This window comes from Clupea harengus, chromosome 8 (assembly GCF_900700415.2).
Source record: "Clupea harengus chromosome 8, Ch_v2.0.2, whole genome shotgun sequence".
Lineage (NCBI taxonomy): Eukaryota > Metazoa > Chordata > Actinopteri > Clupeiformes > Clupeidae > Clupea > Clupea harengus.
In genome coordinates, this window is record NC_045159.1 from 6,209,141 (window position 1) to 6,234,614 (window position 25,474).

Genomic DNA, 25,474 nt, shown 5'->3' on the forward strand with positions numbered 1-25,474 from the left:
TCACGAATGGTAAAATCGTTTTACTTTACGTTAACTTTATTAAACCTATAGTAGCCAAGGATTCAAGGACGATTACCAGCGATACACCTCCGTGTATCTGCGTACGTATCTGTATCGGATTGTTTTCTCGCACACAAATCCGTGGCCGAAATTGTCCTTGACAATGCGCACGGTTTTGAAATTACTGCGTTGTATTATCGCATCTCTACATGTCTCGTCTTTCCCAGCAGCACGGAGAGCGCGTCAGAGGGTCACTTGCGTAAAGCGAACGCACACATTTTACGTAAGGACCAGTCTTGTACAACCCTGCACGCGTCCAGAGGTACGTGCGCGAATGTGTTCCTCTTTAACATGCCTTTGTGTATGTTTTTGTGTTTGGCTTTTTATGGATCGATCGCTTCGCTTTCATTTAAGTGTAATGATTGGCTTAGCTTTTGACTCAGTGCCCTGTTAGGCAATCTGGGGGTTACTAAATAGAAACACCGGGGAGAAATATAGTGCGTGCCTGAAACCACAACCCCCTATTACATGGTACTGTTCACTTATGAATCTGTTGTAAAAAGTACTAGAGTGAAAACCTATATCGTGAACGATCTATTCCTGTTGCCAAACGTGTGTCAATACAAGTCACTGCCCAATAAATATGTGAGTCTAATATTTCTTGATTTATTGTACGTCTAAGTGACCACTAGTGACTGAATGTATCATCGCGGTACAGGCAATACTATGCAATGAACTACCGTTGGTATTGTTATATTTTTTGCATGATTTAGAAGAAACCCCAAGATGGCGCTATAACTCCTCGAAAAAACGCCTGGCTCTAGATGTCCTACCTTCTTAGCTCCAAGAATGACACCATGTAGTCAGAATCCTAAACGTGTTCTTTCACAGCTAGTTAAAACATGCATAACTGTTCTTGGGGAAAGTAATTAAAATAATGAATTCTGCTGTTAATCACTAATCCAAAAGCAATAATTGTTTGCTGAAACTGCTATCTTATATACGATAATAGGTAGTAGGCTATGTAAAGAAGTTAGTGCTTGGGTAGGCCCTCTTGTTTTGCTGTGTCAGTTTTGGAACTTAAGACAAAAGTGCTATCATTTTAAGGTAGCCTTGTATAACACTGTAGAAAGGAAATGTTTATATGCTTATATACAGTTTGCATGACGGCTATGGCTGAAGGTTGTGAAGGACTTACTGAAGAACTGAACAGCTGTATAGTAATTTGGCTGAACTGAAATCCAGGTCGAGGGACGATGGAGAACCCAGAGCCCATCACGCTGTCTCCTGATGCGGAGGTAGAGGAGGAGCCGTTAATCACAAACCTGGACATCTTCCTCTTCTCCCTCATGGCTGGTCTACTCATTTACTGGTTCTTCTCTCGGAGGACGCCGCAGGACGTCCCGCAGATGAAGCCCATCCCCTCTGTGTAAGTCTAGCCAAGGCAACTATCTATCCCCTCTGTGTAAGTCTAGCCAAGGCAACTATATATCCCCTCTGTGTAAGTCTAGCCACGGCAGCTATCTATCCCCTTTGTGTGAGTCAAGCCACGGCAGCTATCTATCCCCTCCGTGTACGTCTAGCCACGGCAGCTATCTATCCCCTCCGTGTACGTCTAGCCACGGCAGCTATCTATCCCCTTTGTGTGAGTCTAGCCACAGCAGCCATTTATCCTCTCTGTGTAAGTCAAGCCACGGCAGCTATCTATCCACTCTGTGTGAGTCTAGCCACGGCAGCTATCTATCCCCTCTGTGTAAGTCAAGCCACGGCAGCGATCTATCCACTCTGTGTAAGTGAAGCCACGGCAGGACACACAATGCCTATGCTTTCATTCAGACTTGAAGGTTTACATTGTAGTTTTTGTCTGAAGTAGAGCAAGCTTCAGAGTGAACATGTTCATCCATGAGGATTTTAAATCCTTTAAAAAGTCTAAATTGCATCATTACTGACCTCCTTTCATCTGAAATGGATCTTGTACAAATCTAAAGTGGATTTGACAAGTCAATTTTCAATGGCATGGCAAACGTACATCCATTTTCACATATCTTTTCACATAGACGTGGATTCATTAAAATTATTTAAAAAATTTTTTAACACTTTCTTCATCTCTGAGGAAAGCTAATAAGACCCATAGGATGAACAGTCCTATACTCTGAGGACAGCTAATAAGACCCATAGCACAAACAGTCCTGTACTCTTATTTGGAATGAGGGATTTGGAATACATGATTTATAGATCCATCATCCTGTCTTTGCCAGGTCAGGGCTGCACCAGGCCTTTCTGACAGTATTACCAGCCCTGGTATCAGGCCACACTGTGGCACTGTTGGGCTTAACTGCTCTGCTTCATGTGAGTTGCGTCTACTTTAGTTTTGTAACCCTGTGTGTAGTTGTGTTCTCCCTGCCTAGTTGTTCACACAGATGTACTTTTTCCACGTTTAGGCTTTACATTCGGCTTCAGCGCCCATCGTAACAGCGATATATAATGACTCCCATCTGTGCCTCTGGATCTATCCATCCGTCCATCCATCCATCTCTCTCTCTCTCTCTCTCTCTCCGCTCTCTCTCTCTCTCTCTCTCTGTCTGTCTGTCTGTCTGTCTGTCTGTCTGTCTGTCTGTCTGTCTGTCTGTCTGTCTGTCTGTCTGTCTGTCTGTCTGTCCGTCTGTCTGTCCATCTAAAAAAGCCTCAGGTTTTGGTGAACACAGTAATCCATCATAATTCCAATTTGTATGCCAAGGCTATTGACCATAGCACTGATCAGGCACACCACCAACCAGCCAGGCCTGGATCTCTACCAGATGCACCTGGTACCAGAGTACAGTTTGGTGCCATGAGGCTGAACAGATCGACTCCATCAGTTTTTATTTATTCACTTTTCTAGTGCTACATTTAGCCCCAGTCTCTATGTCCTGTTGTGAACCCCATGTGAGTTTTTCTCTTCTCGGCGGTTCTCTTCTGTGTGTCGGGGCCAGCCCCCCTCTCTCGTTTCTCTCATTGTGTTCCTGCGTTGGCTGCAGCAGGCGCTCTGTGGTTAGCGGGCCTGGGCTTCAGCGCTGCCCAGAGCTGAGATCATGTTCTGTGGGAACGAGACAATGTGCACGAACATATTGTTTAAATGATACAGCTCTGCAGGGCTCTGTGGTAGAACCCTGCTGGTGTGCGGTTCTGCTCCTACGTGCATGGAACCCTGTAGATGTTCCTTCGGCCGGGCCTTGTGGTCTCGGTTCTGCTTGCCGTGTTGGAGCTGAGGACATGCTGTGTGGTAATGAGACAGCTGAAATGGACACTTGTACATGTCTTAATTCCCAAGCCTGCTAAACAGACAAGACATTGGCTGGATGCTGTTTTTTCTGAAAGTTGTCTCCTGTTCTGTGTGCGCTCTGTGCTTGTGTGTTTGTGTGTGTGTGCGTGTGTGTGTGTGTGTGTGTGTGTGTGTATGCGTGTGTGTGTGTGTGTGTGTGTGTGTGTGTGTGTGTGTGTGTGTGTGTGTGTGTGTGTGTGTTTGTGATTACGTGTGTTTACAACATTCTTACTCATATCTGCAGGATGTTATTGTTTCTCGTGTTGTTCAGGCTGATGATTTCACCCGTAGAAAATGGTGGCGTTGCCACCTCACTACCTAAACCCAAAGCCCCCCACAAGTCCTCAGATGATTGCTGCAGAGCTTCACTTCAGTGAGCTCCCATCAGTGCCAGAACAGCCTGGGGTCCCATAAGGTAGCTCAACTCAGAGACAGGAAGAGGGAGAGACCAGGGGAGGAAATGGGCCTGAGCTGAAGAAAGGAACGTTTCAGGAATATAATCCCTGAAAGCAGGAAGGAAGGAATAACTACCTCCAGTTTCCCTGGGTTTCCTCTGCGCACCGAGGTGTGGCTTTGAAGTGTGTACGGGAATGTGTATGGAAATAGGAATGTGCCCTACCCAGCCACTGGTAGTTTTCCCCCAGAGACTCTTTCTTTTCTTTTCTTTTCTTTTCTTTTTCATTAAATAAATATCAACCCACATTCCCTCACTTCCTGTGAGATCCCAAAGTCTTCCACCCGTCAGAAAACTGTGCTTGGTTTTGCTTTTCTTTTAGTTTTTATTGTCAAAGTAGACTTAGAATCATCAAATTGGTCAAGAAGGAGCGTTTATATTTTCCTGGAATTCTATTCTGAATGACTGGACTTCCCTTAAGCAGTTGGCTGATCAACTGTGTGCATGTATTGTGTGTGTGTGTGTGTTGTGAATTAATTTGTTTGTGCTGTATATTTACATACATGTGTACAATCTGTGTTTATGTACCGTGTGCCATGTGTGACCATTGTGTTGTGTGAGTGTATTTGTGTGTGTGTGTGTACTAGAGTATTATGTATTTTGTGAGTGTGTGTGTGTGCATTCTGTGTGTATATATTTGTGCACTATGTGTGTGTGTTTTGTAAGTGTTTGTGTGGGAGGTGGCTATGGGGAGGGGATCTGTGGAAAATGTCATGAGATATTCCCATGGCTCTCAGTGTCTGCTCCACTACTGCCAGATGTTAGAGAGAGAAGCAGAGGGAGAGAGAGAGAGAGAGAGAAAGGGAGAGAGAAAGAGAGAGGGAGGCCGAGGGAGAGAGAAAGAGAGGGGGAGGCAGAGGTAGAGAGAGGGGGAAAGAGAAGGGCACTAAGTTGGAGTGAGAGAGGTAGAGAGAGTGAGGCATCACTTCTGTTAGAGAGGGAAAAAACAGAGAGAGAGAGAAAAGAGAGGAGCACTATGGCTATGAGAGAGAGAGGGTGAGAAGCCGAGAGTGAGCTGCATTGTTTGAATGAGGCTGTGCAATAGAGGGAGAGAGAGAGAGAGAGAGACGAGGAGAAGGAAAGAACGATAGATAAAGAGGGGAAGTATGTGTGTGTAAAAAAGGGGAGGGGGTTGGAGAGGGTTGCATTGTTTAAGTGAGAGAGACACAGTGGGAGCAGCAGAGCGTAATAGAGAGTAACAGACACAGACAGAGGAAGAGGGGGAGTAGAGAGGGAGGTGTAGGAAGAGAGAGAGAGACAGACAGAGAGGGGGAGGTAGAGAGAGAAGTGGTGACAGACGGAGAGAGACAGAGAGAGCAAGACAGAGGTAGCGGGAGAGAGACAGAGAGTGAAGGAGAGAGGAAGAGAGGGAGGTAGAGGAAGAGAGAGAAAGACCAAGAGGTAGAGAAGGAGAGAGAGGGAGGGAGAGGGAAGTAGAGCAAGAGAGAGAGGGAGGTAGAGAAAGAGAGAGAGGGAGGTAGAGGAAGGGAGAGAGGGAGGTAGAGAGAGAGAGAGAGGGAAGTAGAGGAAGAGAGATAGGGAAGTAGAGAGAGAGAGAGAAGGAGGTAGAGGGAGGTAAAGGAAGAGAGAGAGCTGCGTCTCCTCCAGTGTGCACGTCCAGAGAGGCAGCCTGTCTCCTCCCCCCGCACCACCTCCTCCCCTTCTCAGCCGAACTGAGGCTTGTAGCGAGCAGAGCCAGAGGCAGCAGCGCCTCTCCTCTCTCCCCTTGCTCCTACGCAAGCTCCCCAGCCTCTCCTCTCTCTTCGCTCTCCTACGCGAGCTCCTCAGCCTCACTCAGCACATGCTCTCTCCCCAGCGCGGCCCCAGGCCCCAGGGCTCCGTCGCCGGGGCCATCTGAGGGGTTGGCATGTGGGGCTGCTCCGCGGGAGCCTGTGACAGGACACTGTGACAGGACGGGACGGGTCTGCGGGCGGTCATGGGCTGCACGTTCTCCATGCCCAGGGAGCGGAGAGAAGCAGCAGAGAGGTCAGTCTGGGACAGCAGAGCTGCCTGTGGTATCCTGTCATGTCCCTTCTTATCCTGCTGATTGGATGTTGTTGTCGTGGGATCCTGTCATGTCCTTCTTATCCTGCTGATTGGATGTTGTTGTCGTGGGATCCTGTCATGTCCCTTCTTATCCTGCTGATTGGATGTTGTTGTCGTGGGATCCTGTCATGTCCCTTCTTATCCTGCTGATTGGATGTTGTTGTCGTGGGATCCTGTCATGTCCCTTCTTATCCTGCTGATTGGATGTTGTTGTCGTGGGATCCTGTCATGTCCCTTCTTATCCTGCTGATTGGATGTTGTTGTCGTGGGATCCTGTCGGGCCACTGGCCATGTCCAGTTGTATCAGTCTGCTGCCTGTTACTTGTCTGGGCTTTAGAGCCCCTGCTAAGTGTACTTTTTCTGAAATGGATGGTATTGTGTCCAAGAGGAACGCTTTGCTTTAATTTCAAACTGAAATGGATGTTATTGAAGTGTATTAGAAGTACGTTGTGTCGTTCTTTACTTTTCAGTGAGCACTTGTTACAGTACTCAGGTTTGCTGAGATGTTTATTTAGAGAGAGTGAGATAGATGATGATTTAGGTAAGTTTGTGTGACGAGACTGAAGGAAGCTGTGTGAGTGTTAAGGAAGCAGTATTCTCTCGGTAGGCTGGTAGTTGTTATATATAGATGGGAACATTAGGAATTTACCCAGAAATGGTCACGCTGCGTATACTTTAGTAAAAAAAGGTTTAGAAGTATCCAAATGAGGGCTCATTTTTGTGTGTGTGTGTGTGTGTGTGTCTGTGTGTGTGTGTCTGTGTGTGTCTGTGTCTGTGTGTGTGTGTGTGTGTGTGTGTGTGTGAGTGACTCAAATACCCTTGCAGTCTAAGCATTTCCTCAGATTGTTACACAGTGCGAAGGTGTGAAAGCTTATAACTTGCTGAGGTCATGGAGAAGGCAGGCTTAACAACACAGGCCTCTTTCGAAGTTTTAAAAGCTGCCAACACTTACATCAAACTGACAACACACCTCCTTTCCTTTCTTCGATTTGATACATGGCTTAATAAGCATGTCATGAGCATGTCTTTATGCAGGCTGGAGTTTCCCTGAGCTGAAGCTGACGCTGGAGCAGTTTTTTAACTGGCGCTCTGGTGGCCCCAGAAGGGTGGGCACCACCACAGGAAATTCTCTCAGTGTCAGACTCGAGCCAGCAGCGACAGGCATGTTTGAGCTCCAGTGAACTGCCTCAGCATTCTCTTCTCTCTCTTTCTCTTTTCTCTTTCTCTCTCTCCCTGTCTCTCCTCCAGGGTGACACCCATGAGAGAAACCAGCTTCATTGAGAAGATGAAGAAAACTGTAAGTGAAGCGATGGTCCTCAGTAAACGTCTGCCATTCATTTAAACAATAAAAAGGGATAAAGACAAGAACTTCATGTAATGAAATGAGAAGAACTCTCACAGAGTTCCTCGGCCCATCCATTCTGTTTACATTCACGTTCCTTTCTTCGTGGCATTCCAGGGCCGGAACATTGTGGTGTTCTATGGTTCTCAGACGGGCACTGCTGAGGCCTTCGCCACTCAGCTGGCTAAAGATGCCCAGCGCTATGGCATGAAGGGGATGCCTGCTGATCCAGAGGAGTATGATATGGTAATCTCACCACATTAAACACACACACACACACACACACACACACATGCACATGCACAGTCTACACACAAATAAGTGATGTATGGTTTCTGTCACACTTTATGAACTAAAGCCTGTGGCAGAGACAAACCCTTGTAGTACCACAAGAGGGAGGCATTAAAGATGAAAGGTAAATGTGATGGTGACAGCAGCACAGTAAGCTTGAGCTTAGAATGCAAACTAATTCATTTTAATTTCATATTTACAAACTCAAGATTTGGCAAATACATTCAATTCAATTCAATTCAATTCTATTTATATAGCACCAAAACAATACATTTGTCTCAAGTAAATGCATGTGGTTAGAGTAGATTGTTGGTGGGAAAGACTGCTGCCTTTTACAGTTTGTTCCCATTATGTGCTGCAGTCGGAGCTCCCTCGTCTGACAGAGATCCCAAACTCCCTTGCGGTGTTCTGCATGGCCACATATGGGGAGGGCGACCCCACGGATAACGCCCAGGACTTCTACGACTGGATGCAGGCCGCGTATGACAGCCTGGAAGGGGTGAACTTTGCCGTGAGTGTCAGACCTGGTGGGGGCGCCAGAGCACACAGAGCTTTTCAGTGATGCATTGGAACCAGGGACTTGAATGTGTAGCTTTCTCCATATTAAGGTTTCTATATTAGTAAGGACCAGTTCTGAGTTCCCTTTTGAATTCATCTAGCTGGATTAGAGGCCAGTGTGGGTGTTTGAATGGACCTGATGTGACCCCCCCCCCACATTACTGTTCACTGTGGTTATGTTTGACTATCAGACATGCTGTCCTAGAGAATCTTGCAGGTATTTCCCAGCTGCATATCAGTGTCTGGGTTGAAAATGTTGTCTTGCAACCTGCACATGGACAAAGTTTATTAGCTAGCTATGAGGACGAGCTTCAGAACATTACAGTTCTTCAGCAGAAGTGAGTTTTATGCAATCAGAAACTAATTTAAGGCTGATACGAAACTTGTTTGGTGTGTTTGTTTGCTCAGGTGTTTGGCTTAGGGAATAAGACCTACGAGCACTTCAACGCCATGGGAAAGCTCGTGGACAAGAGACTTGCTGAGCTTGGAGCCAAAAGAGTTTTTGACCTGGGTCTGGGAGATGATGACAGCAAGTGAGTGTTTGTTTGCTTCCTTCAGTGTGTAGGTTTTGGTCAGTGAAATACACTCTCTAATACGGCCACACTTTTATGTAGGCTTGTTCAGTATAAACATGTCTCAGTGGCTCTCGCCTGTGTGACATTAAATAAATCACAGAGTTAAATGTTCTCCTCCTTCTTGTTGATTCCCCCCTGTTGGCTCCCAGTCTGGAGGAAGACTTTGTGTCGTGGAAGGAGCTCTTCTGGCCCGCTGTGTGTGAGTTCTTCGGGGTGGAGGCGACAGGAGAGGACTGCTGGTAAGCCCCCGCCTTCTTCTGTCTGTCTGTCTGCTCATCTGTCCGTCTGTCTGTCTGTCTTCCTGTCTACTCATCTGTCTGTCTATGTGTCTGTCTGTTCTGCTAATCTGTCTGTCTGTCTACTCATCTGTCCGTCTGTCTGTCTATCTGTCCGTCTGTCTGCTCATCTGTCCATCTGTCTGTCTGTCTGTCTACTCATCTCTCCGTCTGTCTGTCTGTCTGCTCATCTGTCTGTCTGCTAATCTGTCCGTCTGTCTGTCTGTCTGTCTGTCTGTCTGTCTGTCTGTCTGTCCGTCCATCCGTCCGTCTGTCTGTCTGTCTGTGTTGACCCGGTGTTAATCCCAGGGTCTTCTACCGAAAAACCTGCTTTACGCAACGTGTTTGTGTTCTCATAACTGTATTATCACCATGAAATGCATGAGTGCATCTGCACTGGGCCTTATCACTTACAGCATCCAGAAATGGATTGAGCCTCTTTTCCACACAACACAGTTATCTGTCTTTGGCGTGTATTTGAGCTATCAGGAAATGGTTTATATGTATATATATGTTGGTAAATGTAAAAGGCTTAGGGAAATTTGAACTCATACCTGCAGGCACAAGCACACACAAGGTAATGACAGCGGAGATGTGAATCGGCCGACCTCAAGCAGATGGGTTCCCCCTTATGTGCCGTGGTTCTGTTTAAGGTTCCTTCCTGACTAACAGGGAGTTTTTTTTTGCCCGTGTTGCCATTGTGCTTGCACTAAGGGGGTTCAGGCTCTGGGCTCTGTAAAGCGCCTAGAGACAATTGTTATGTTATGGCGCTATATAAATAAAATTGAATTGAATTGAATTGAATTGAATTGAATAGAGTTTACAAACACAGATTTCTAGCTTTCCATAGCATGTAAAGAGGCAACATCTAATCTAATTGCAACTGTAACTAGAGCACAGTGCTGATAAGAACAACCGATGCCAAGCAAACAGTTACAGCTTCTTATCTATAAAGAGGGTTGTTAGTAAATGTTTTCAAACTGTTTTTTTTTTTTTCATTTTCAAACTCAATGTTCAAACAGTAGATCTGGGAGCTGGGGTCCTTGGGCCTACCCCAGGGTTTGTTTCATGTTCATGTGATGCTCAGGGCTCTGTTTTGTGTGAAGGGTCATGAATGTCATTGACTGGTGTTGTTGTCACACCTACAGTGTGCGTCAGTTTGAGCTGGTGACGCAAAGCGACATCAACATGAACCAGGTGTTCACTGGGGAGATGTCACGACTCAGGAGCTACCAGACCCAAAGACCGTGAGTTACTGCAGTCCTCCATCCATCCATCCATCTACTGTATCTATCTATCTATCTATCTATCTATCTATCTATCTATCTATTCTTACAACTGTCTATCTATCCAACTATCCAAACATAAAGTACATATCAAGTATGTCTGGCCATCCGATCAATCTGCCCATCAGCAATCAGTTAATTGATCAGCAAACCAACTGATGTGTCTTTACAATAGAGTTCTTCATCCATTCAGTGTTGTTGTGTAAACAGATTTCACATTTCACCTATCATATAGATTTTGTTTGTGCATATTAACTGGAAGTTCATTTTTAATTCATCATCTGACCCACATTATGCCTTCTCTAAAGGCCGTTTGATTCCAAGAACCCTTTCCTGGCCACTGTCACTGCCAACCGTAAGCTGAATAAGGGGGGCGTGCGCCACCTGATGCACCTGGAACTGGACATCTCAGCCTCCAAACTCAGGTAGACACACAGATCTTAGCCTCCAAACTCAGGTAGACACACACATCTCACAGTCCAAACTCAGGTAGACATACACATCTCAGGTCCCAAACTCAGTAGACACACACATCTCACAGTCCAAGCACATCTCACAGTCCATACTCAGGGAGACACACACATCTCACTGTCCAAACTCAGATAGACACCTACAGCTCATGGTCCAAACTTGGTTTGATATCTACAGCTCAGAGTCAACACACATGCACACACACACATGCACACCTACAAACTCTGCGTCTCTCTTACTAATACACAAACACACACACAGCAACAGTCATGCATACACACAGGCACACACACTTACAATTAAAATCCCTGTCACAGATGACCCAACCCTCTTTACCTAGATCGATAAATTCACTTTTGTCATGTGATGTGCTGACTCCATGAGATGGTTGCCTGACTAAGGTTTTGGTTCAGGTATGATGCTGGAGACCATGTGGCAGTGTACCCCACCAATGACGTAGCGCTGGTGAACAGACTGGGAGAGCTGCTTGGGGTGGATCTCAACACTGTTCTCTCCCTCAACAATCTGGATGGTATGTGTGATTTGATTTAGTCAGAGTTATGGGTGTGTCTTTTTTTCTTTGCGTTTTTAGCTTGGCACGTGCACACACACACACACACACACACACACACACACACACACACACACACACACACACACACACACAAACACACACACACACACACACACAGCATGCAATACATGCACACAGTTGATCAGCCAACTGCTTAAGGGAAGTCCAGTCATTCAGAATAGAATTCCAGGAAAATATAAACGCTCCTTCTTGACCAATTTGATGGTTCTAAATCTACTTTGACAATAAAACGCAAAAGCAAGCACAGTTTTCTGACGGGTGGAAGACTTTGGGATCTCACAGGAAGTGAGGGAATGTGAGTTGATATTTATTTAATGAAAAAGAAAAGAAAAGAAAAGAAAAGAAAGTCTCTGGGGGAAAACTACCAGTGGCTGGGTAGGGCACATTCCTATTTCCATACACATTCCCGTACACACTTCAAAGCCACACCTCAGTGCACAGAGGAAACCCAGGGAAACTGGAGGTAGTTATTCCTTCCTTCCTGCTTTCAGGGATTATATTCCTGAAACGTTCCTTTCTTCAGCTGAGGCCCATTTCCTCCCCTGGTCTCTCCCTCTTCCTGTCTCTGAGTTGAGCTACCTTATGGGACCCCAGGCTGTTCTGGCACTGATGGGAGCTCACTGAAGTGAAGCTCTGCAGCAATCATCTGAGGACTTGTGGGGGGCTTTGGGTTTAGGTAGTGAGGTGGCAACGCCACCATTTTCTACGGGTGAAATCATCAGCCTGAACAACACGGGAAACAATAACATCCTGCAGATATGAGTAAGGATGTGGTAAACACACACACACACACTCACAAACACACACACACTCACAAACACACACACACATACACACACACACACACACGCACACACACACACACACTCACAAACACACCCACAAACACACACACACACACACACACACAAGCACACACACAAACACACACACACACACACACACACATACTCACAAACACACACACAAACACACACACACAAGCACACACACACACGCACACGCACACGCACACAAGCACACGCACACGCACACGCACACGCACACACACACAAGCACAGACCGCACACAGAACAGGAGACAACTTTCAGAAAAAACAGCATCCAGCCAATGTCTTGTCTGTTTAGCAGGCTTGGGAATTAAGACATGTACAAGTGTCCATTTCAGCTGTCTCATTACCACACAGCATGTCCTCAGCTCCAACACGGCAAGCAGAACCGAGACCACAAGGCCCGGCCGAAGGAACATCTACAGGGTTCCATGCACAAACACAAACAAACACACATGCACATACAGTGGGGAAAATAAGTATTTGAACCCCTGCCGATTTCGCAAGTTTGGCCACTTGCAAAGAAATGTGTGATCTATAATTGTAATGGAAGGTGTATTTTAACAGTGAGAAATAGAATATCAACAAACAAATCCAGAAAACTGCATTTTATAACATTTATGACTTTATTTGTATTTGCGGAAAATAAGTATTTGAACCCCCAAGCAAACAGCAAGAATTCTGGCTCCCAATGACCAGTTATGCGCCCAAGAAGCACACAGATTAGTCCTCATTAGGCCTAACCAGGTACACCTGATCTCAACTGGTGATGTGTATAAAAGAAACCTGTCCAAAGAATCATACTTCACACCTTCAACCTCACCACCATGGGCAAGACCAAAGAGTTGACCAAGGACGTCAGAGATAAGATTGTAGACCTGCACAAGGCTGGAATGGATTACAAAACCATCGGCAAGCAGCTTGGTGAGAAGCAGACAACTATTGGTGCGATTATTCGTAAATGGAAGCAACACCAAACAACTGTCCATCGCTCTAGGTCTGGGGCTCCATGCAAGATATCCCCTCGTGCGGTATCGGTGATCATCCGAAAGGTGCAGAATAACCCCAGAACTATACAGGGGGAGCTTGTGAATGATCTCAAGGCAGCTGGGACCACAGTCACCAAGAAAACCATTGGCAACACACTACGCCGTAATGGTTTGAAGTACTGCAGAACTCGCAAGGTCCCCCTGCTCAAGGAAGCACATGTACAGGGCTGTCTGAAGTTTGACAATGAACACTTGAATGATTCTAAGGAGGATTGGGAGACAGGATATGGTCAGATGAGACCAAAATCAAGCTCTTTGGCATCAACTCGACTTGCCGCGTTTGGAGGGGGAAGAATGCTGAATATGACACCATCCCCACCGTCAAGCATGGAGGTGGGAACATTATGCTTTGGGGCTGTTTCTCTGCCAAGGGTACAGGACGACTCCACTGCATCGAGGGGACTATGGATGGGGCCATGTAATGTGGAATATTGGGCTTGAACCTCATTCCCTCATTCCCTCCCATTGAAAACGCAACCTTAAGGATTTGGAGAGGATCTGCAAAGAGGAGTGGACCAAAATCCCTCCTGAGATGTGTGTAAACCTTGTGACCAACTACAAGAAAAGTCTGACATCTGTGCTTGCCAAAAAGGGTTATTCCACCAAGTACTAAGTCATGTTGTGCTAGGGGTTCAAATACTTATTTTCTGCATCAAATGCAAATTAAGTCATAAATGTTATAAAATGCAGTTTTCTGGATTTTTTTGTTGATATTCTGTTTCTCACTGTTAAAATACACCTACTGCTCTTGGAGTCAGTCCCATCTTTTTGAGACACTCCTCCCAAACATGAGAGCGAAGTGGAGGAAGAAGCGCATGCGTAGGCTGAAGCGCAAAATGAGAAAGATGAGGCAGAGGTCCAAGTAAACGGCTTCCCTTCTGCTGCAGCTGGAACTGCTCCTCCTAGACCTTTCCACCGACCCCTCGCCTTTTCCAGAAACCCAAGCTGAGGCCTTTTGAAGGACTCCTACATTCCTCAGAAGGATACGGGCACCCTTGTTGGATCTCCTGGCTCTTCTATTTGTGATGTGCTGACCTGTGAAAGCTTCTCTTGGACATTCTGGACTTCCGCCAGCTCAGCAAAGTTTTTGTTTATATTTCCTTGAATAAAGAAATTTGATTTGGAAGAAAAATAAATAAAAAATAAAAAATACACCTACTATTACAATTATAGATCACACATTTCTTTGCAAGTGGCCAAACTTGCGAAATCAGCAGGGGTTCAAATACTTATTTTCCCCACTGTACACGCGTGAACACAAACACACACACACACACACACACACAGGCAGACAGACACATGCATACCTACAGACTCTCCTTCTTTCCTTCTCACACACAAATACTCACACACACCCCAACAGTCATGCATACACACAGGCACACACACTTACATTCTGAAACATTCATCACTGTCACAGATGACCCAGCCCTCGTCACCTACTCGCACACGAACACAAAGGCCTATTCTGAGTCACACCAGGACGTAGCCCTATTATTGGGTGTTCATTACACATTCCTAGTTCACTCAGAATCCAGTGTCACCTTACAGGAAGTGTGTCACCTTACAGGAAGTGCGAAGAGGCCTCTTACTGAACACATCTGATGTGGAGAAGGTGTTTGCGCTCTTTCTACTATATTTTTTTCTTCTCTCGTTCTTTTGGTCACCCTTTATCTTTCCTTTACTGCTCTCTCTCTCTCTCTCCCTCTCTCTATCTCTCTATCTCTCCCCCCTCTCTCTCCCTCTCGCTCTCTCTCTCTCTTTCTCTCCCCCCTCTCTCTCTATCTCTCTCTCTCTTTCTCTCTCTATCTCTCCCCCTCTCTCTCTCCCCCTCTCTCTCTATCTCTCTCTCTCTTTCTCCTCCTCTTTCTATCTCTTTCTCTCTCTCTCTGTGCTTTTTCCTGTCCTTCATTATCTCACAAGTTTCTGCTCTCTCGCCCCTCCTTTCTGTTCTCTCTGCATCATGTTCTCTCACCCCCACCTCTTCATTTTTTTTTTAAATATCTCATTTGCTTTCCTCTTGACTTTTCCTGTCTTTTCTCTATCACTCTTTCCTTTTGCCGTTTGTCTCTGTCTCTCCCTGTCTCTCTCTATTCAGTTAAATTTAAACAGGCTTTATCGGCAGGACGAATACAAATAAAATATTGCTAAAGTAATGGCCATATATAGTAAGTAAGTAAGACTTTATTTATATAGCACATTTCATACAAGAGTTGCAGTTCAAAGTGCTTTACATAAAATCAATAAAAGCAAGCAGCAAGAGCAATACATGGAGTTAAATAATGATCAACATCGTATCAGAACCTGATGTTCCGATAGGCTTCTTGGATTACTAAAATCATGATAAAAGGTATGAAAGGAATAAAAGTAATAAAACCCTTCTGAAATAGTGAAAGTTACAGTTAGTATCAACCCCACAGAGAATTAATAAAATGCTTTGGTCAAAAGATTTTGAAAGTGTCTAGCGTGTTTGCTTCCCTAATATTAATGGGTAATGTGTTCCATAATTTTGGGGCGTAGTTGACAAAGGCCGCATCGCCAATCTTCTTATGACTGCTTCTGGTGACCTGTAATAGACCTGTATCTGATGATCGCAGTGTTCTAGCTGGTGTGTAGTTAGTAAGAGAGTTAGCAATGTAGCTAGGTCCTTGTCCATTTAGAGCTTTGTATGTGAGGAGGAGGACCTTGAAGTCAATTCTAAAGGTAACAGGAAGCCAGTGTAAAGAAGCTAGGACAGGACTAATGTGTTCTCTCCTTTTAGTTTTGGTTAATAGTCGAGCTGCAGAGTTTTGAATGAGCTGGAGTCTTTCAATTGTTTTCTTGGGAAGACCAGCAAAAAGTGAATTACAGTAGTCTAGCCGGCTTGATATGAAAGCATGATATATAGGATTTGGTTCCATAAATATCTATCTATCTCCTTCTCTCTGTCTGTTTCAGAGGAGTCCAATAAGAAGCACCCATTCCCATGCCCCTCCTCCTACCGGACCGCCCTGACCCATTACCTGGACATCACCAGTCCCCCGCGTACCAACGTGCTATACGAGCTCGCCCAGTACGCCTCCGACCCCAAGGACCAGGACATGATGCGCAAGATGGCGTCCTCCTCTGCCGAGGGCAAGGTACTACATGGGGGGTGGTGGTGGGAGTCATCCCAGGTCCCCAGTTTACCACAATACAGTCTTTACAATCTATAAAGCACCTTAGTGTTTTTCCTGAATAAGGCATATAGGAATGTTATGCATTTCTATATATTCACCAGTCCTATGTTACCACAACATAAGTGATCTTTACAATATAATATGCTTCTCAAAATGTTCTATATACATAATATTGGAATATAATGTACTCCTGTAAAGAAAGTCATCTGTTCAGCTGATTCACCTGTTAGTGCCAAGTGGTGGAGGAAAAAGCCATCATTCTTGTTACCATATTGGGAATTGAGTCAATGAGTACTTGAGATATTAATTAAGCAATAAAAGAGGGATAATTGGTCTGACACAAAACATGGTAAGATATTTGCTGTACTGCTGTACAGTAACAGAACAATAACAATACAACAACAAACAACAGTAAAGAAAAAAGTCATAGTAATTCAACAAACACTACCAATCACAACTAAAAGTGAAAGGCTTTATTTTCCGGGAGCACAAGCACTGATAAAATGCACTCTGTGGACTGTAAGTCGGTGGCTGTTCAGTGCCTAGGATGGGTGTTTCCACAGGGCAGGAGGCCTGCAGAATGTACAGTATGTGTTCTCCATTGTTTAACTGCCATTCAGTTTAGGTCATTAGAGGACTGGTTGGTGAAAGCAGGCATATTTTTTTGTTCTTTTCAGGATCTTTATCTCTGTTCTATTCTATTTGTGTCCGGCACTGATCTGTGACATTCTAGAGTTTGTGTTTGAAATATGAGAATTCCAAGGCTGGTTTAAAGCACAGAGAAGGCTTTAGAGACACCATTCAAATTTAAATTATGAACATATTTACTTAAGTCTGCCAGGCATTGTATCAGAGCCAAAGTTATGTATTCATTCAATTAACTGAAATGAAATTAGACTGAAAAAATGCATCAGTGTTATCATCAGAGTAGTGTTTTTGCGGGGCTGATGAATTGCACTGCAACATCCACATCAACTTCTTGTGATTTTAGCAGCGCCAGTAAATGCTGTACTTCTGGTGACATCATGAGCGTATGATTTATTTGTTTACTCATGCACCCTCCAGGCATTTAGCAGCCTCATGAGCGTGGGATTTATTTGTTTACCCATAATCCCTCCAGGCACTGTACCAGAGTTGGGTGCTGGCCCCACAGAGACACATCCTGGCTGTTCTCGAGGACATCCGCTCGCTGAGACCTGCGCCAGACCACCTGTGTGAGCTGCTGCCCAGACTGCAGGCCCGGTACTACTCCATAGCCTCCTCTGCCAAGGTCAGTCCAACACACTAATGCAAAAAGATCACATCACCATCACCACCACCACCATCATCACCACCACCATCACCACCACCATCACCATCACCATCACCACCACCACCAGCTTGTTTATTTCCGTGACATGAAAGCAGAAGCACACATTATATAATCAGATGTGTGTGGCAGTAACCTAGATAAGCGCTGCCTCAGGGAAATGTCATGTTTGCAAGAACACAGGCCCTATTGATATCTGTCTCAGGGCCGCCTGCTCTCTGGCGTAACCCAATCTGAAGCTCAGTGTAGCTGTACGCTCTGTGAAAGTGTTGGTTCAAACCGCAGGTGTTTGTTCAACAGTCAAACTGGATGGCTGGTTTAGCACCCATGTTTGCATTTTGTCAGGTCATTTTAAACTGTGGAGATATCTCCCTCTTCAGCGCCCCTTCTGTCTTGCACTTGCCACCTTAACAGAGCTGCTGTAAGGAGAAGTTAGCTGTCTGACAGCACAGCGTCCGCCCCTGCCCACCCTCTGATGCATTGTCCCCCTTCCCCCCTGCAGGTCCACCCGACCTCGGTGCACATCTGTGCCGTGGTGGTGGAGTATGCGACGTCCACCGGCCGCACCAACATGGGCGTGGCCACCACCTGGCTCAAGAACATGGCGCCCACCGACAATGGTCACCCGGCCTCCGTGCCCCTGTATGTCAGGAAGTCCCAGTTCCGCCTGCCCTTCAAGGCCAGCACGCCCGTCGTCATGATCGGACCGGGCACGGGCATCGCTCCCTTCATGGGCTTCCTGCAGGAGCGCGCCTGGCAGAAGGAACAAGGTGAACACACCGTCACTGGGCCACGTGTGAACACACAGCTACTCGACCACATGTGAGGGCTTAAAACACGTTAGTGTCCTCTGTGGTCCTCTGTGCATATGGGTGGGCAGACTTCACACTGCATTACTGACATGACTGTAGCCCTGGTTTGAACTACTGTATGTTGCCCAATCTGAAAAAGGTCCAGACTGCTGAAAATTACTGTGGCTTTGAACATTGTTTGCCACAAAGCCACCTGTCCAGTTGTCACAGATATTTCACCTCCACTTTGGTTCTGTGACAGCTGTCCAGTGAACAAACACAAGCCTGAATGAATGAATGAGGTCACTTTGACCATTGTAGTAGCAAGCTGAGTTTTGTAGCAGGTGAACTGATATTGTCTCTCTGCTAAGAGTACATTGTGTTGATCCGAAAGACAACACCGTTTGTTTGAGGTTTGAGAATGTAAACAGGCCACATTTCTTCTCAAACTCCTTTACACCTCATTAGTTCTCCTTTCAGAGTTCACAGAACCAAAAAATAATATTCAGGGATCCTGGTCTTGAACCTTTGATATGACGTTAACTATTATTTGAAACTCAATTACAGTGAATGATTACTTAAAGTCTGTTTAAACTGAGTCAGCTGTTGTAAGCTAACAAAACTCTTTCAGAATCAGAATCAGAATCAGGTTTTATTGGCCAAGTAAGTTTTCACAAACTTACACAAAATATACATTACAACACAATACAAAACAAACAGTGCAACGGTCTAAGAAGTTTAAGAAAGTACTGTATATACAAGGCGGAATGTCTATATACAGTAGCTGTGAATTGTTACACAACAATAGTGCAAAGAAGAAGTGGAGAGTGCAAGAAGTGCAGGGATAAATAATATATATATATATGCTACAGTGGGTTAGCTGTTCAGTAGTGAGACGGCGAGGGGGAAGAAACAGTTTTTGTATCTGGAGGTTTTGGCGAACAGTGATCTGTAGCGTCTACCAGAGGGGAGGAGTTTGAATAGGTTGTTCCCCAATACAGAAGCCTCACACATAATTTATCACTTACTTCTCTTCCTCTTTCTCTCTCTCCTTCTCTTTTTCTCTCTCTCTCAGGTAAAGACGTGGGTGAGACAGTGCTGTATTATGGTTGTCGCTATAGAAACGAGGACTTCCTGTATCAGGAGGAACTGGAGGAGTTTGAGAGGATGGGGGTTCTGACTCAGCTGAACGTGGCCTTTTCTAGAGATCAGGAGCACAAGGTGAGGGGCCTTAAGTGACCCATCTGCATCATACCTTTCAAACACAATCTTGTCAGCCAGAGGGAGGTAAACTTAGTGTAGGAAATGGAAAATGTTGCAACAAGCTTTTATTTTTTCTGTTTTTGTTTTGGTATTACACTTTATTATTATGTAATAAACACAAACAGTACCATACCATCACATACAGAGATTCCATACACAGAATAACCAAAAATAAAAAAAAACTTTAAAACTGAACGGAACAACACAACACACATAAAGCACGGTCAGCTTCTTTATGATGGTGAGCATAATTATCCCCTTCCATTTGGATCACAGAAAGAGGCCTACATTAACAATTAAAAATGAATATAAAATAGTCTTCACACTTATTTTTAAAGGCAGGTTTTTGTTGCATTTCTACAACCCTGATGAAGTCGATAGATATGTAATGTTTATGTAATCTGATTATTTTTCAGATTTATGTCCAGGATCTCATGAAGGAGAACAAGGAGCATCTTTGGAAGCTGATTCACTCCCAGAATGCACACCTCTATGTGTGTGGGTGAGTGACCCCTAATGAATGACAACCACCTTAACTGTACGAGTGTGGGAAGATACAGGAGTGGTGTTCCTTACCTGTGTGATTAGAGAGTATGCATAGCATGTATATCAGTGTAATGAGGTACGTATAGCATTTGTGTTTGTGTGTATTTGTGCACACCTATATACACATGCATTTGACTTTCATATACTGTATTTGTTAGAGGTTAGAGGTAATTTACATTTACATGTTTCCTGTATGTCTGCATATTCCTCCCTCAGGGATGCCCGTAACATGGCGCGTGACGTCCAGAGTGCCTTCCACCAGGCTGCGGAGGAGGTGGGCGCTCTGAGCCACACCCAGGCCGTGGACTACTTCAAGCGCCTGATGACCAAAGGACGCTACTCCCAAGACGTGTGGAGCTGAGGTGGCGTCGCCATCACCACCCACCCGCCTCCGCCCGGGCAGCAGAGGAGTCTGGGATGGATCAGCTGCTACGTGGGTTCTCATTGATGGTTTTAGTAGACGTCCACAGACACACAAACAGCCGCTGTTTCCTCCGTAGTTCACCATACCATACTGTTCATGGCCATCGGACCCACATTTAGACAGCTGCTCGCAGCTACTATGTTTGATGCCATTATTAGTCATCTACTTATGTTGAGAGGTGGTTTTGTTTTTCTCCATGATAGCCCAAATTGTCCATGGGATCTGGCCCACAGTCACCTGCTCTCTTGACTCTCTAAGGTGCTATCATTAGCCATCTGGTAACACAGAGGTGCTAGTCAGTAAACAGTTGTCAGCTGTTTTCCTCAGACTTGAACTGGATCTTGTTCTCCTGAAAACTCACTTTCACTTTCACTTGTGGTCGGTCACAGGAACAAGAGGAGCCCATCAGGCTCCAAGTCTTTCTCTCAAACAGTTCTGCAACAAACCTGCTGTGGCTGCATTAAACCCAGGGCTTATTCCTGGTGTCCAAATAAGACAAACCTCTTGCGCAGCAGCACTTCCATCCAGCATGGCTTCTCCACTATAGCACGACTTCCGTGTCATTTTGTTAAATTAATTCAGATTAATTGCAGGTGAGTTGCATCAGTTCATTACTATACAGTGAACTGAAGTGATAGATGTAGCGAAAAACAGGCTTTGGCCACCAACATTGCCCTTGCCACACCTCACAATGTTTGATATTTTAAATAGGTGTGTGTGATGTACTAAGATTATTGTAGCAGGTGACAAGCACTGGTGTTTTGTTGTGAGAAAACTAGCGCCTGTTGTTTTGGAGACTATTGAAACGCATGTCTATTTTTCTGTGTGGGTGCTCAAAATGCAAGTTTGTTCTCCACGTGTGACTGCCATAAACATACGTGGTGGTGTCATGAAGACGGGAAGAGAGCAGAGAGATGTGTGCCTTTAAAGCATTATTTGAACCATTTGAATCTTTCTTTCTTCTTTCTCTTTATCCTTGCTTGTCATTAGCAGTGCAGTTATATACTGTAAATATAAGGAGACTGAAACATAAATTTGGTATATAATATATATAATAATGATATATTATTATATAATAATAATATAATGTAAACATAAATTATGCAAGCAGCTGTTATGACTTTTTTTTCCTTGTGTATGTTGGCTAATTCTGTCCGGTCCCTTGCACGTGAGAGGTTGAGAGGGGAAGTCCAAGTGTTTTGTTTCTGCTTCCCTCTAATGTTCTATTTAAATGACTTCTTTATGCATTAAAAGGGAAACACATTTGCCATTCTGTTGCTTCTTTAAATAGGAAACTTCCAGTTTTGGTGTCACGGAATGAACATACGATCAGAAACTTCTTCCTCCCCTGTAAGGGGTGTGCCTGTACAACATCTCTGTAAATACTCAAATCTGCCACTCAATCTGGCTGAGACGAAAGGAGACTTTGAGAAGATTCTTCTAGAACTATGTGGAGACAACTGAGTACTCAACCCCCTCTCAATCTGTACTGAAGATACACATAGTTTAGTCTTCAAACATGCTTTATATTTTAGCCATCAAGTTTCCCTTGAGATGATCAGTGTGAAACTTGAGACAGAAGTTCGAACAGGGAACACAAATACAAATACAAACACAAATACATATAAGCATGTACAGAGAACCTGAACATAAATACCCCCGTATAAGCATGCACAGAGAACCATTCAAAATAAACTGCATTACTTTGAATCACCTTCCAGTAACTGTATTACTTTGAATCACCTTCCAGTAACTGCATTACTTTGAATCACCTTCCAGTAACTGCATTACTTTGAATCACCTTCCAGTAACTGCATTACTTTGAATCACCTTCCAGTAACTGCATTACTTTGAATCACCTTCCAGTAACTATTACTTTGAACAGCTGGGTATTTGCTCCCCTTATCATCACGCTCCCATCTCCGTGCTTCACTGTTGAAACTGATGGAAACTAAATATATGACTATTGCAAGATTGTTCTCCTGTGTGTGTGTGTGTGTGTGTGTGTGTGTGTGTGTGTGTGTGTGTGTGTGTGTGTGTGTGTGTGTGTGTGCCATGTGTATTGATCGTCTGGTTACACCTCTTGTACAAGCCTCCACCAGGGCCTATGCTAATAACATAAAGGAGCAATGCCCCATTGCACCTTAGCAGACATCACCTTCCTGCCCCAGATGTGTGGAATATACAACATGTATCTACCATTTGGGGCCACCCTGTGATCTGCCTCTTCCATAGGCAGATCCCCCCCACACACACACTCACCATTCCCCCTTTTCCCACCTGTACCTGAAGCACACCTACAACACACCCCCATAACCCCGCTGTATCCTCCCATGCTGACTGGTATTTAAATACCAATGTTTCTACATTGGATATTTGAATTGACTCCCTGCAGGAGCACACTGGAATAAACCTCAGAGAAACCTTTGATTCGCCTCTCTGGTCCATTGTCCAAAGTTTGTCCCCTGCAGAATCTATAAAAACTATGCATTCACTGTGGTAGTCCTGTCCAGGTTCACACCAAACATGCTGGACCCCATTTGAGCCAAACAGCTTTATGTTGGTCTCATTTCACCAAAGAATGTGCTTCAGGCTTCATTTCATTCTTTAGCTAAGCTTAATCTTGCACTTTCGTGCCGAAGAGCAAGCATTTTTTTTTTCTTGGACGCCGTCCATAGAGGTTGTTATGCAATATCCTTCACACTGTCAGAACTGTCACGGAAACCCTGATTTCTATTGATAACCCCTGTGCCGAGTCTGAAGCACTTGGCCGTCTGTCAGAGATAGATTGTGCAAGTAGCGCACTGTCCATGGCATCATTTATGGCCATTGCGCATCTGATTAGTGGTACTATGGCTTGTTCTACATCTCCTGATTTCTGCTGCAACTGCGTTTCAACTGATTTTTAGTTGGTCACCGATCTCCCTGTATCCTTCCTGTATCCTCCACTTTTGTGAAGACTCACAATCAGATTTTTTCAATTCCTCTGGCAATTCTTTCCCATGTGGAGCTGTCACGGTCACTTTTTGCCTTGACAGAGCCGTGATGCACAAACAGATAGACACAGCAGCCCATGGGTCCAAAACTGAGAAGTTTCGCAGGTCATTTTATAACCGTGTTCATGCAATTAGGCTAATTTGGAAATCATCAGAGTATTTAATTATGTTTCAATGATTACGTTTTCAAACTTGTGACCAGTGATCAGAGGTATATTCACTTTTGTTGCATTGAGTTTCTACTTTGAAGCCTTTATTTTTAATATAGCCTTTCTAAAGTATTTGTTTTTGAATGTTCATAAGAGGAAATACTCAGCTTGTCGACTTGCAATTATTGAGAGGTTCTATCATTCTGAATCATTTGACATTTAAGTGACATTGCACAGCGGTGTCCTCACTTCTGTTGTCTACTGTATGTGAGATTTAGGGTGGTGTAACCTAGATTTTAGCAGGATGTGAACTGCTGGTTACCTTAGTACTACCTTAAACTGGCAAAGTGTTTTAACAGCCATGTTTGAGTCTCGGAGGTCATACCTCATCTTGTCCTCCTATCACAATCAGTTAGTCTCTGTTGTTGGCAGTGAGATCATATTGTGTACCAAAGCAGCTAACATAATGCCCTTTTTAAAGGCAATAAACAATGACATATCAACACTTCTTCACCAATGTGGTCTCTCATGGAGGTATCAGCAAATCTGTACGATCTCATTCTCTTATGGGGCTTATACAGTGCCTTGCATAAGTATTCACCCCCTTGGATGTTGTACCCTTTTATTGCTTTTATAAATCAGTCATGGTCAATATAAGTTGGCTTTTTGGACAACAACTGTTGCCTGGGTTCTTCACCAATCAAAGCTTCATGGAAGAGAGCCACTGTTGAAAAAAAGCTCCACTTTGGTCTCATCAGACCACAGATCCTTCTTCCACTTGACCATGGAGACTCCCACATGCCTTTTGGCGAACTGTAGTCGATACTTGATATGAGTTTTTTTCAACAGTGGCTCTCTTCCATAAAGCTTTGATTGGTGAAGAACCCGGGCAACAGTTGTAGTATGCAGAGTTTCTCCAATCTCAGCTGCTGAAGCTTGAAACTCCTTCAGAGTAGTCGTAGGTCTCTTGGTGGCCTGTCTTACCAGTCTCCTTCTTGCACGGTCACTCAGTTTGTGAGGACGGCCTGCTCTAGGCAGATTTACACATGTGCCATATTCCTTCCATTTCTTGATGATGGATTTTCAAAAAGCCAACTTATATTGACCATGACTGATTTATAAAAGGGTAAAAGATCCAAGGGGGTGAATACTTATGCAAGGCACTGTACATACCAACAGAGGGGGGGATGTTCTTTTTTTTTTATCATAAAAAAAACAAGCAATATATAGGCCTAATTCTTTTCAAGTTAACGGTAGGCCCTATTGGGTTACATTTTGAACATTTAATACAAACTAAAATATATAAAATACATGACATTTATTTTTTTGTAAAAACCAGAGGGGGGGGGGGGTAAATCCCCCCCATCCCCCCCAACAAATCGCACCCTGCATACCAAAACCATAGATATTAACATACATTATACAACTTGGATTAAATACTTTGATTACAGTCACAGGTAAACATAGGGTGTAAGAATCATTACACTGTAACACAGGGTAGGATAGAAAAGATCATTTTTAATAACGTAAAACAGCAAGAGTAAATATTGTCTAGGAAACCGTACATTCAAATGTGCTCCTCTGGTGGAAAACTGAATCGTGTGGACTGGACTCCACATGATGGACATCATGGTGACATGATATTGTGATCTGTCCTGGTCACCAGTCATCTGTGCAGTGCAACAGCATCCTCAGTCATCTGACCCTAGTGCTATAGAACCTTCAGACACCTGCCTCAGGTGTTAGAGAATGTTCATACACTTTGG

At 44.5% G+C, this 25,474-nt stretch overlaps 1 protein-coding gene across 3 annotated transcripts; it reads left to right on the forward strand.

Annotated features, from left to right (window-relative positions):
• Positions 1-6: 6 nt before the first annotated feature.
• On the forward strand, positions 7-21,833 carry pora (P450 (cytochrome) oxidoreductase a). 3 transcript variants are annotated; one of them, XM_012835747.3, is made up of 16 exons: positions 7-322; positions 1,246-1,429; positions 7,050-7,098; positions 7,261-7,389; positions 7,796-7,945; positions 8,401-8,525; positions 8,717-8,806; positions 9,991-10,089; positions 10,437-10,553; positions 11,013-11,131; positions 16,010-16,191; positions 17,351-17,500; positions 18,042-18,309; positions 19,406-19,551; positions 20,010-20,095; positions 20,356-21,833. In XM_012835747.3, the coding sequence occupies exons 2-16, from the start codon at positions 1,257-1,259 to the stop codon at positions 20,498-20,500; spliced, it is 2,028 nt and encodes a 675-aa protein (XP_012691201.2). In that variant the 5' UTR covers positions 7-322; positions 1,246-1,256; the 3' UTR covers positions 20,501-21,833. The 3 variants fall into 3 exon arrangements, with proteins under 3 accessions (XP_012691201.2, XP_031427484.1, XP_042564364.1); XM_031571624.2 differs by lacking the exons at positions 7-322; positions 1,246-1,429 and adding an exon at positions 5,274-5,741; XM_042708430.1 differs by lacking the exons at positions 7-322; positions 1,246-1,429; positions 7,050-7,098; positions 7,261-7,389 and adding an exon at positions 7,429-7,558.
• Positions 21,834-25,474: the final 3,641 nt, after the last annotated feature.

Bases quoted from the DNA above. Each gene is read 5' to 3' on its own strand.
- pora (XM_012835747.3), top strand. From the start codon at position 1,257: ATGGAGAACCCAGAGCCCATCACGCTGTCTCCTGATGCGGAGGTAGAG. The intron at 10,090-10,436 runs GTGAGTTACTGC...CCTTCTCTAAAG, and splicing joins AGCTACCAGACCCAAAGACC to GCCGTTTGATTCCAAGAACC. The intron at 19,552-20,009 runs GTGAGGGGCCTT...ATTATTTTTCAG, and splicing joins CTAGAGATCAGGAGCACAAG to ATTTATGTCCAGGATCTCAT.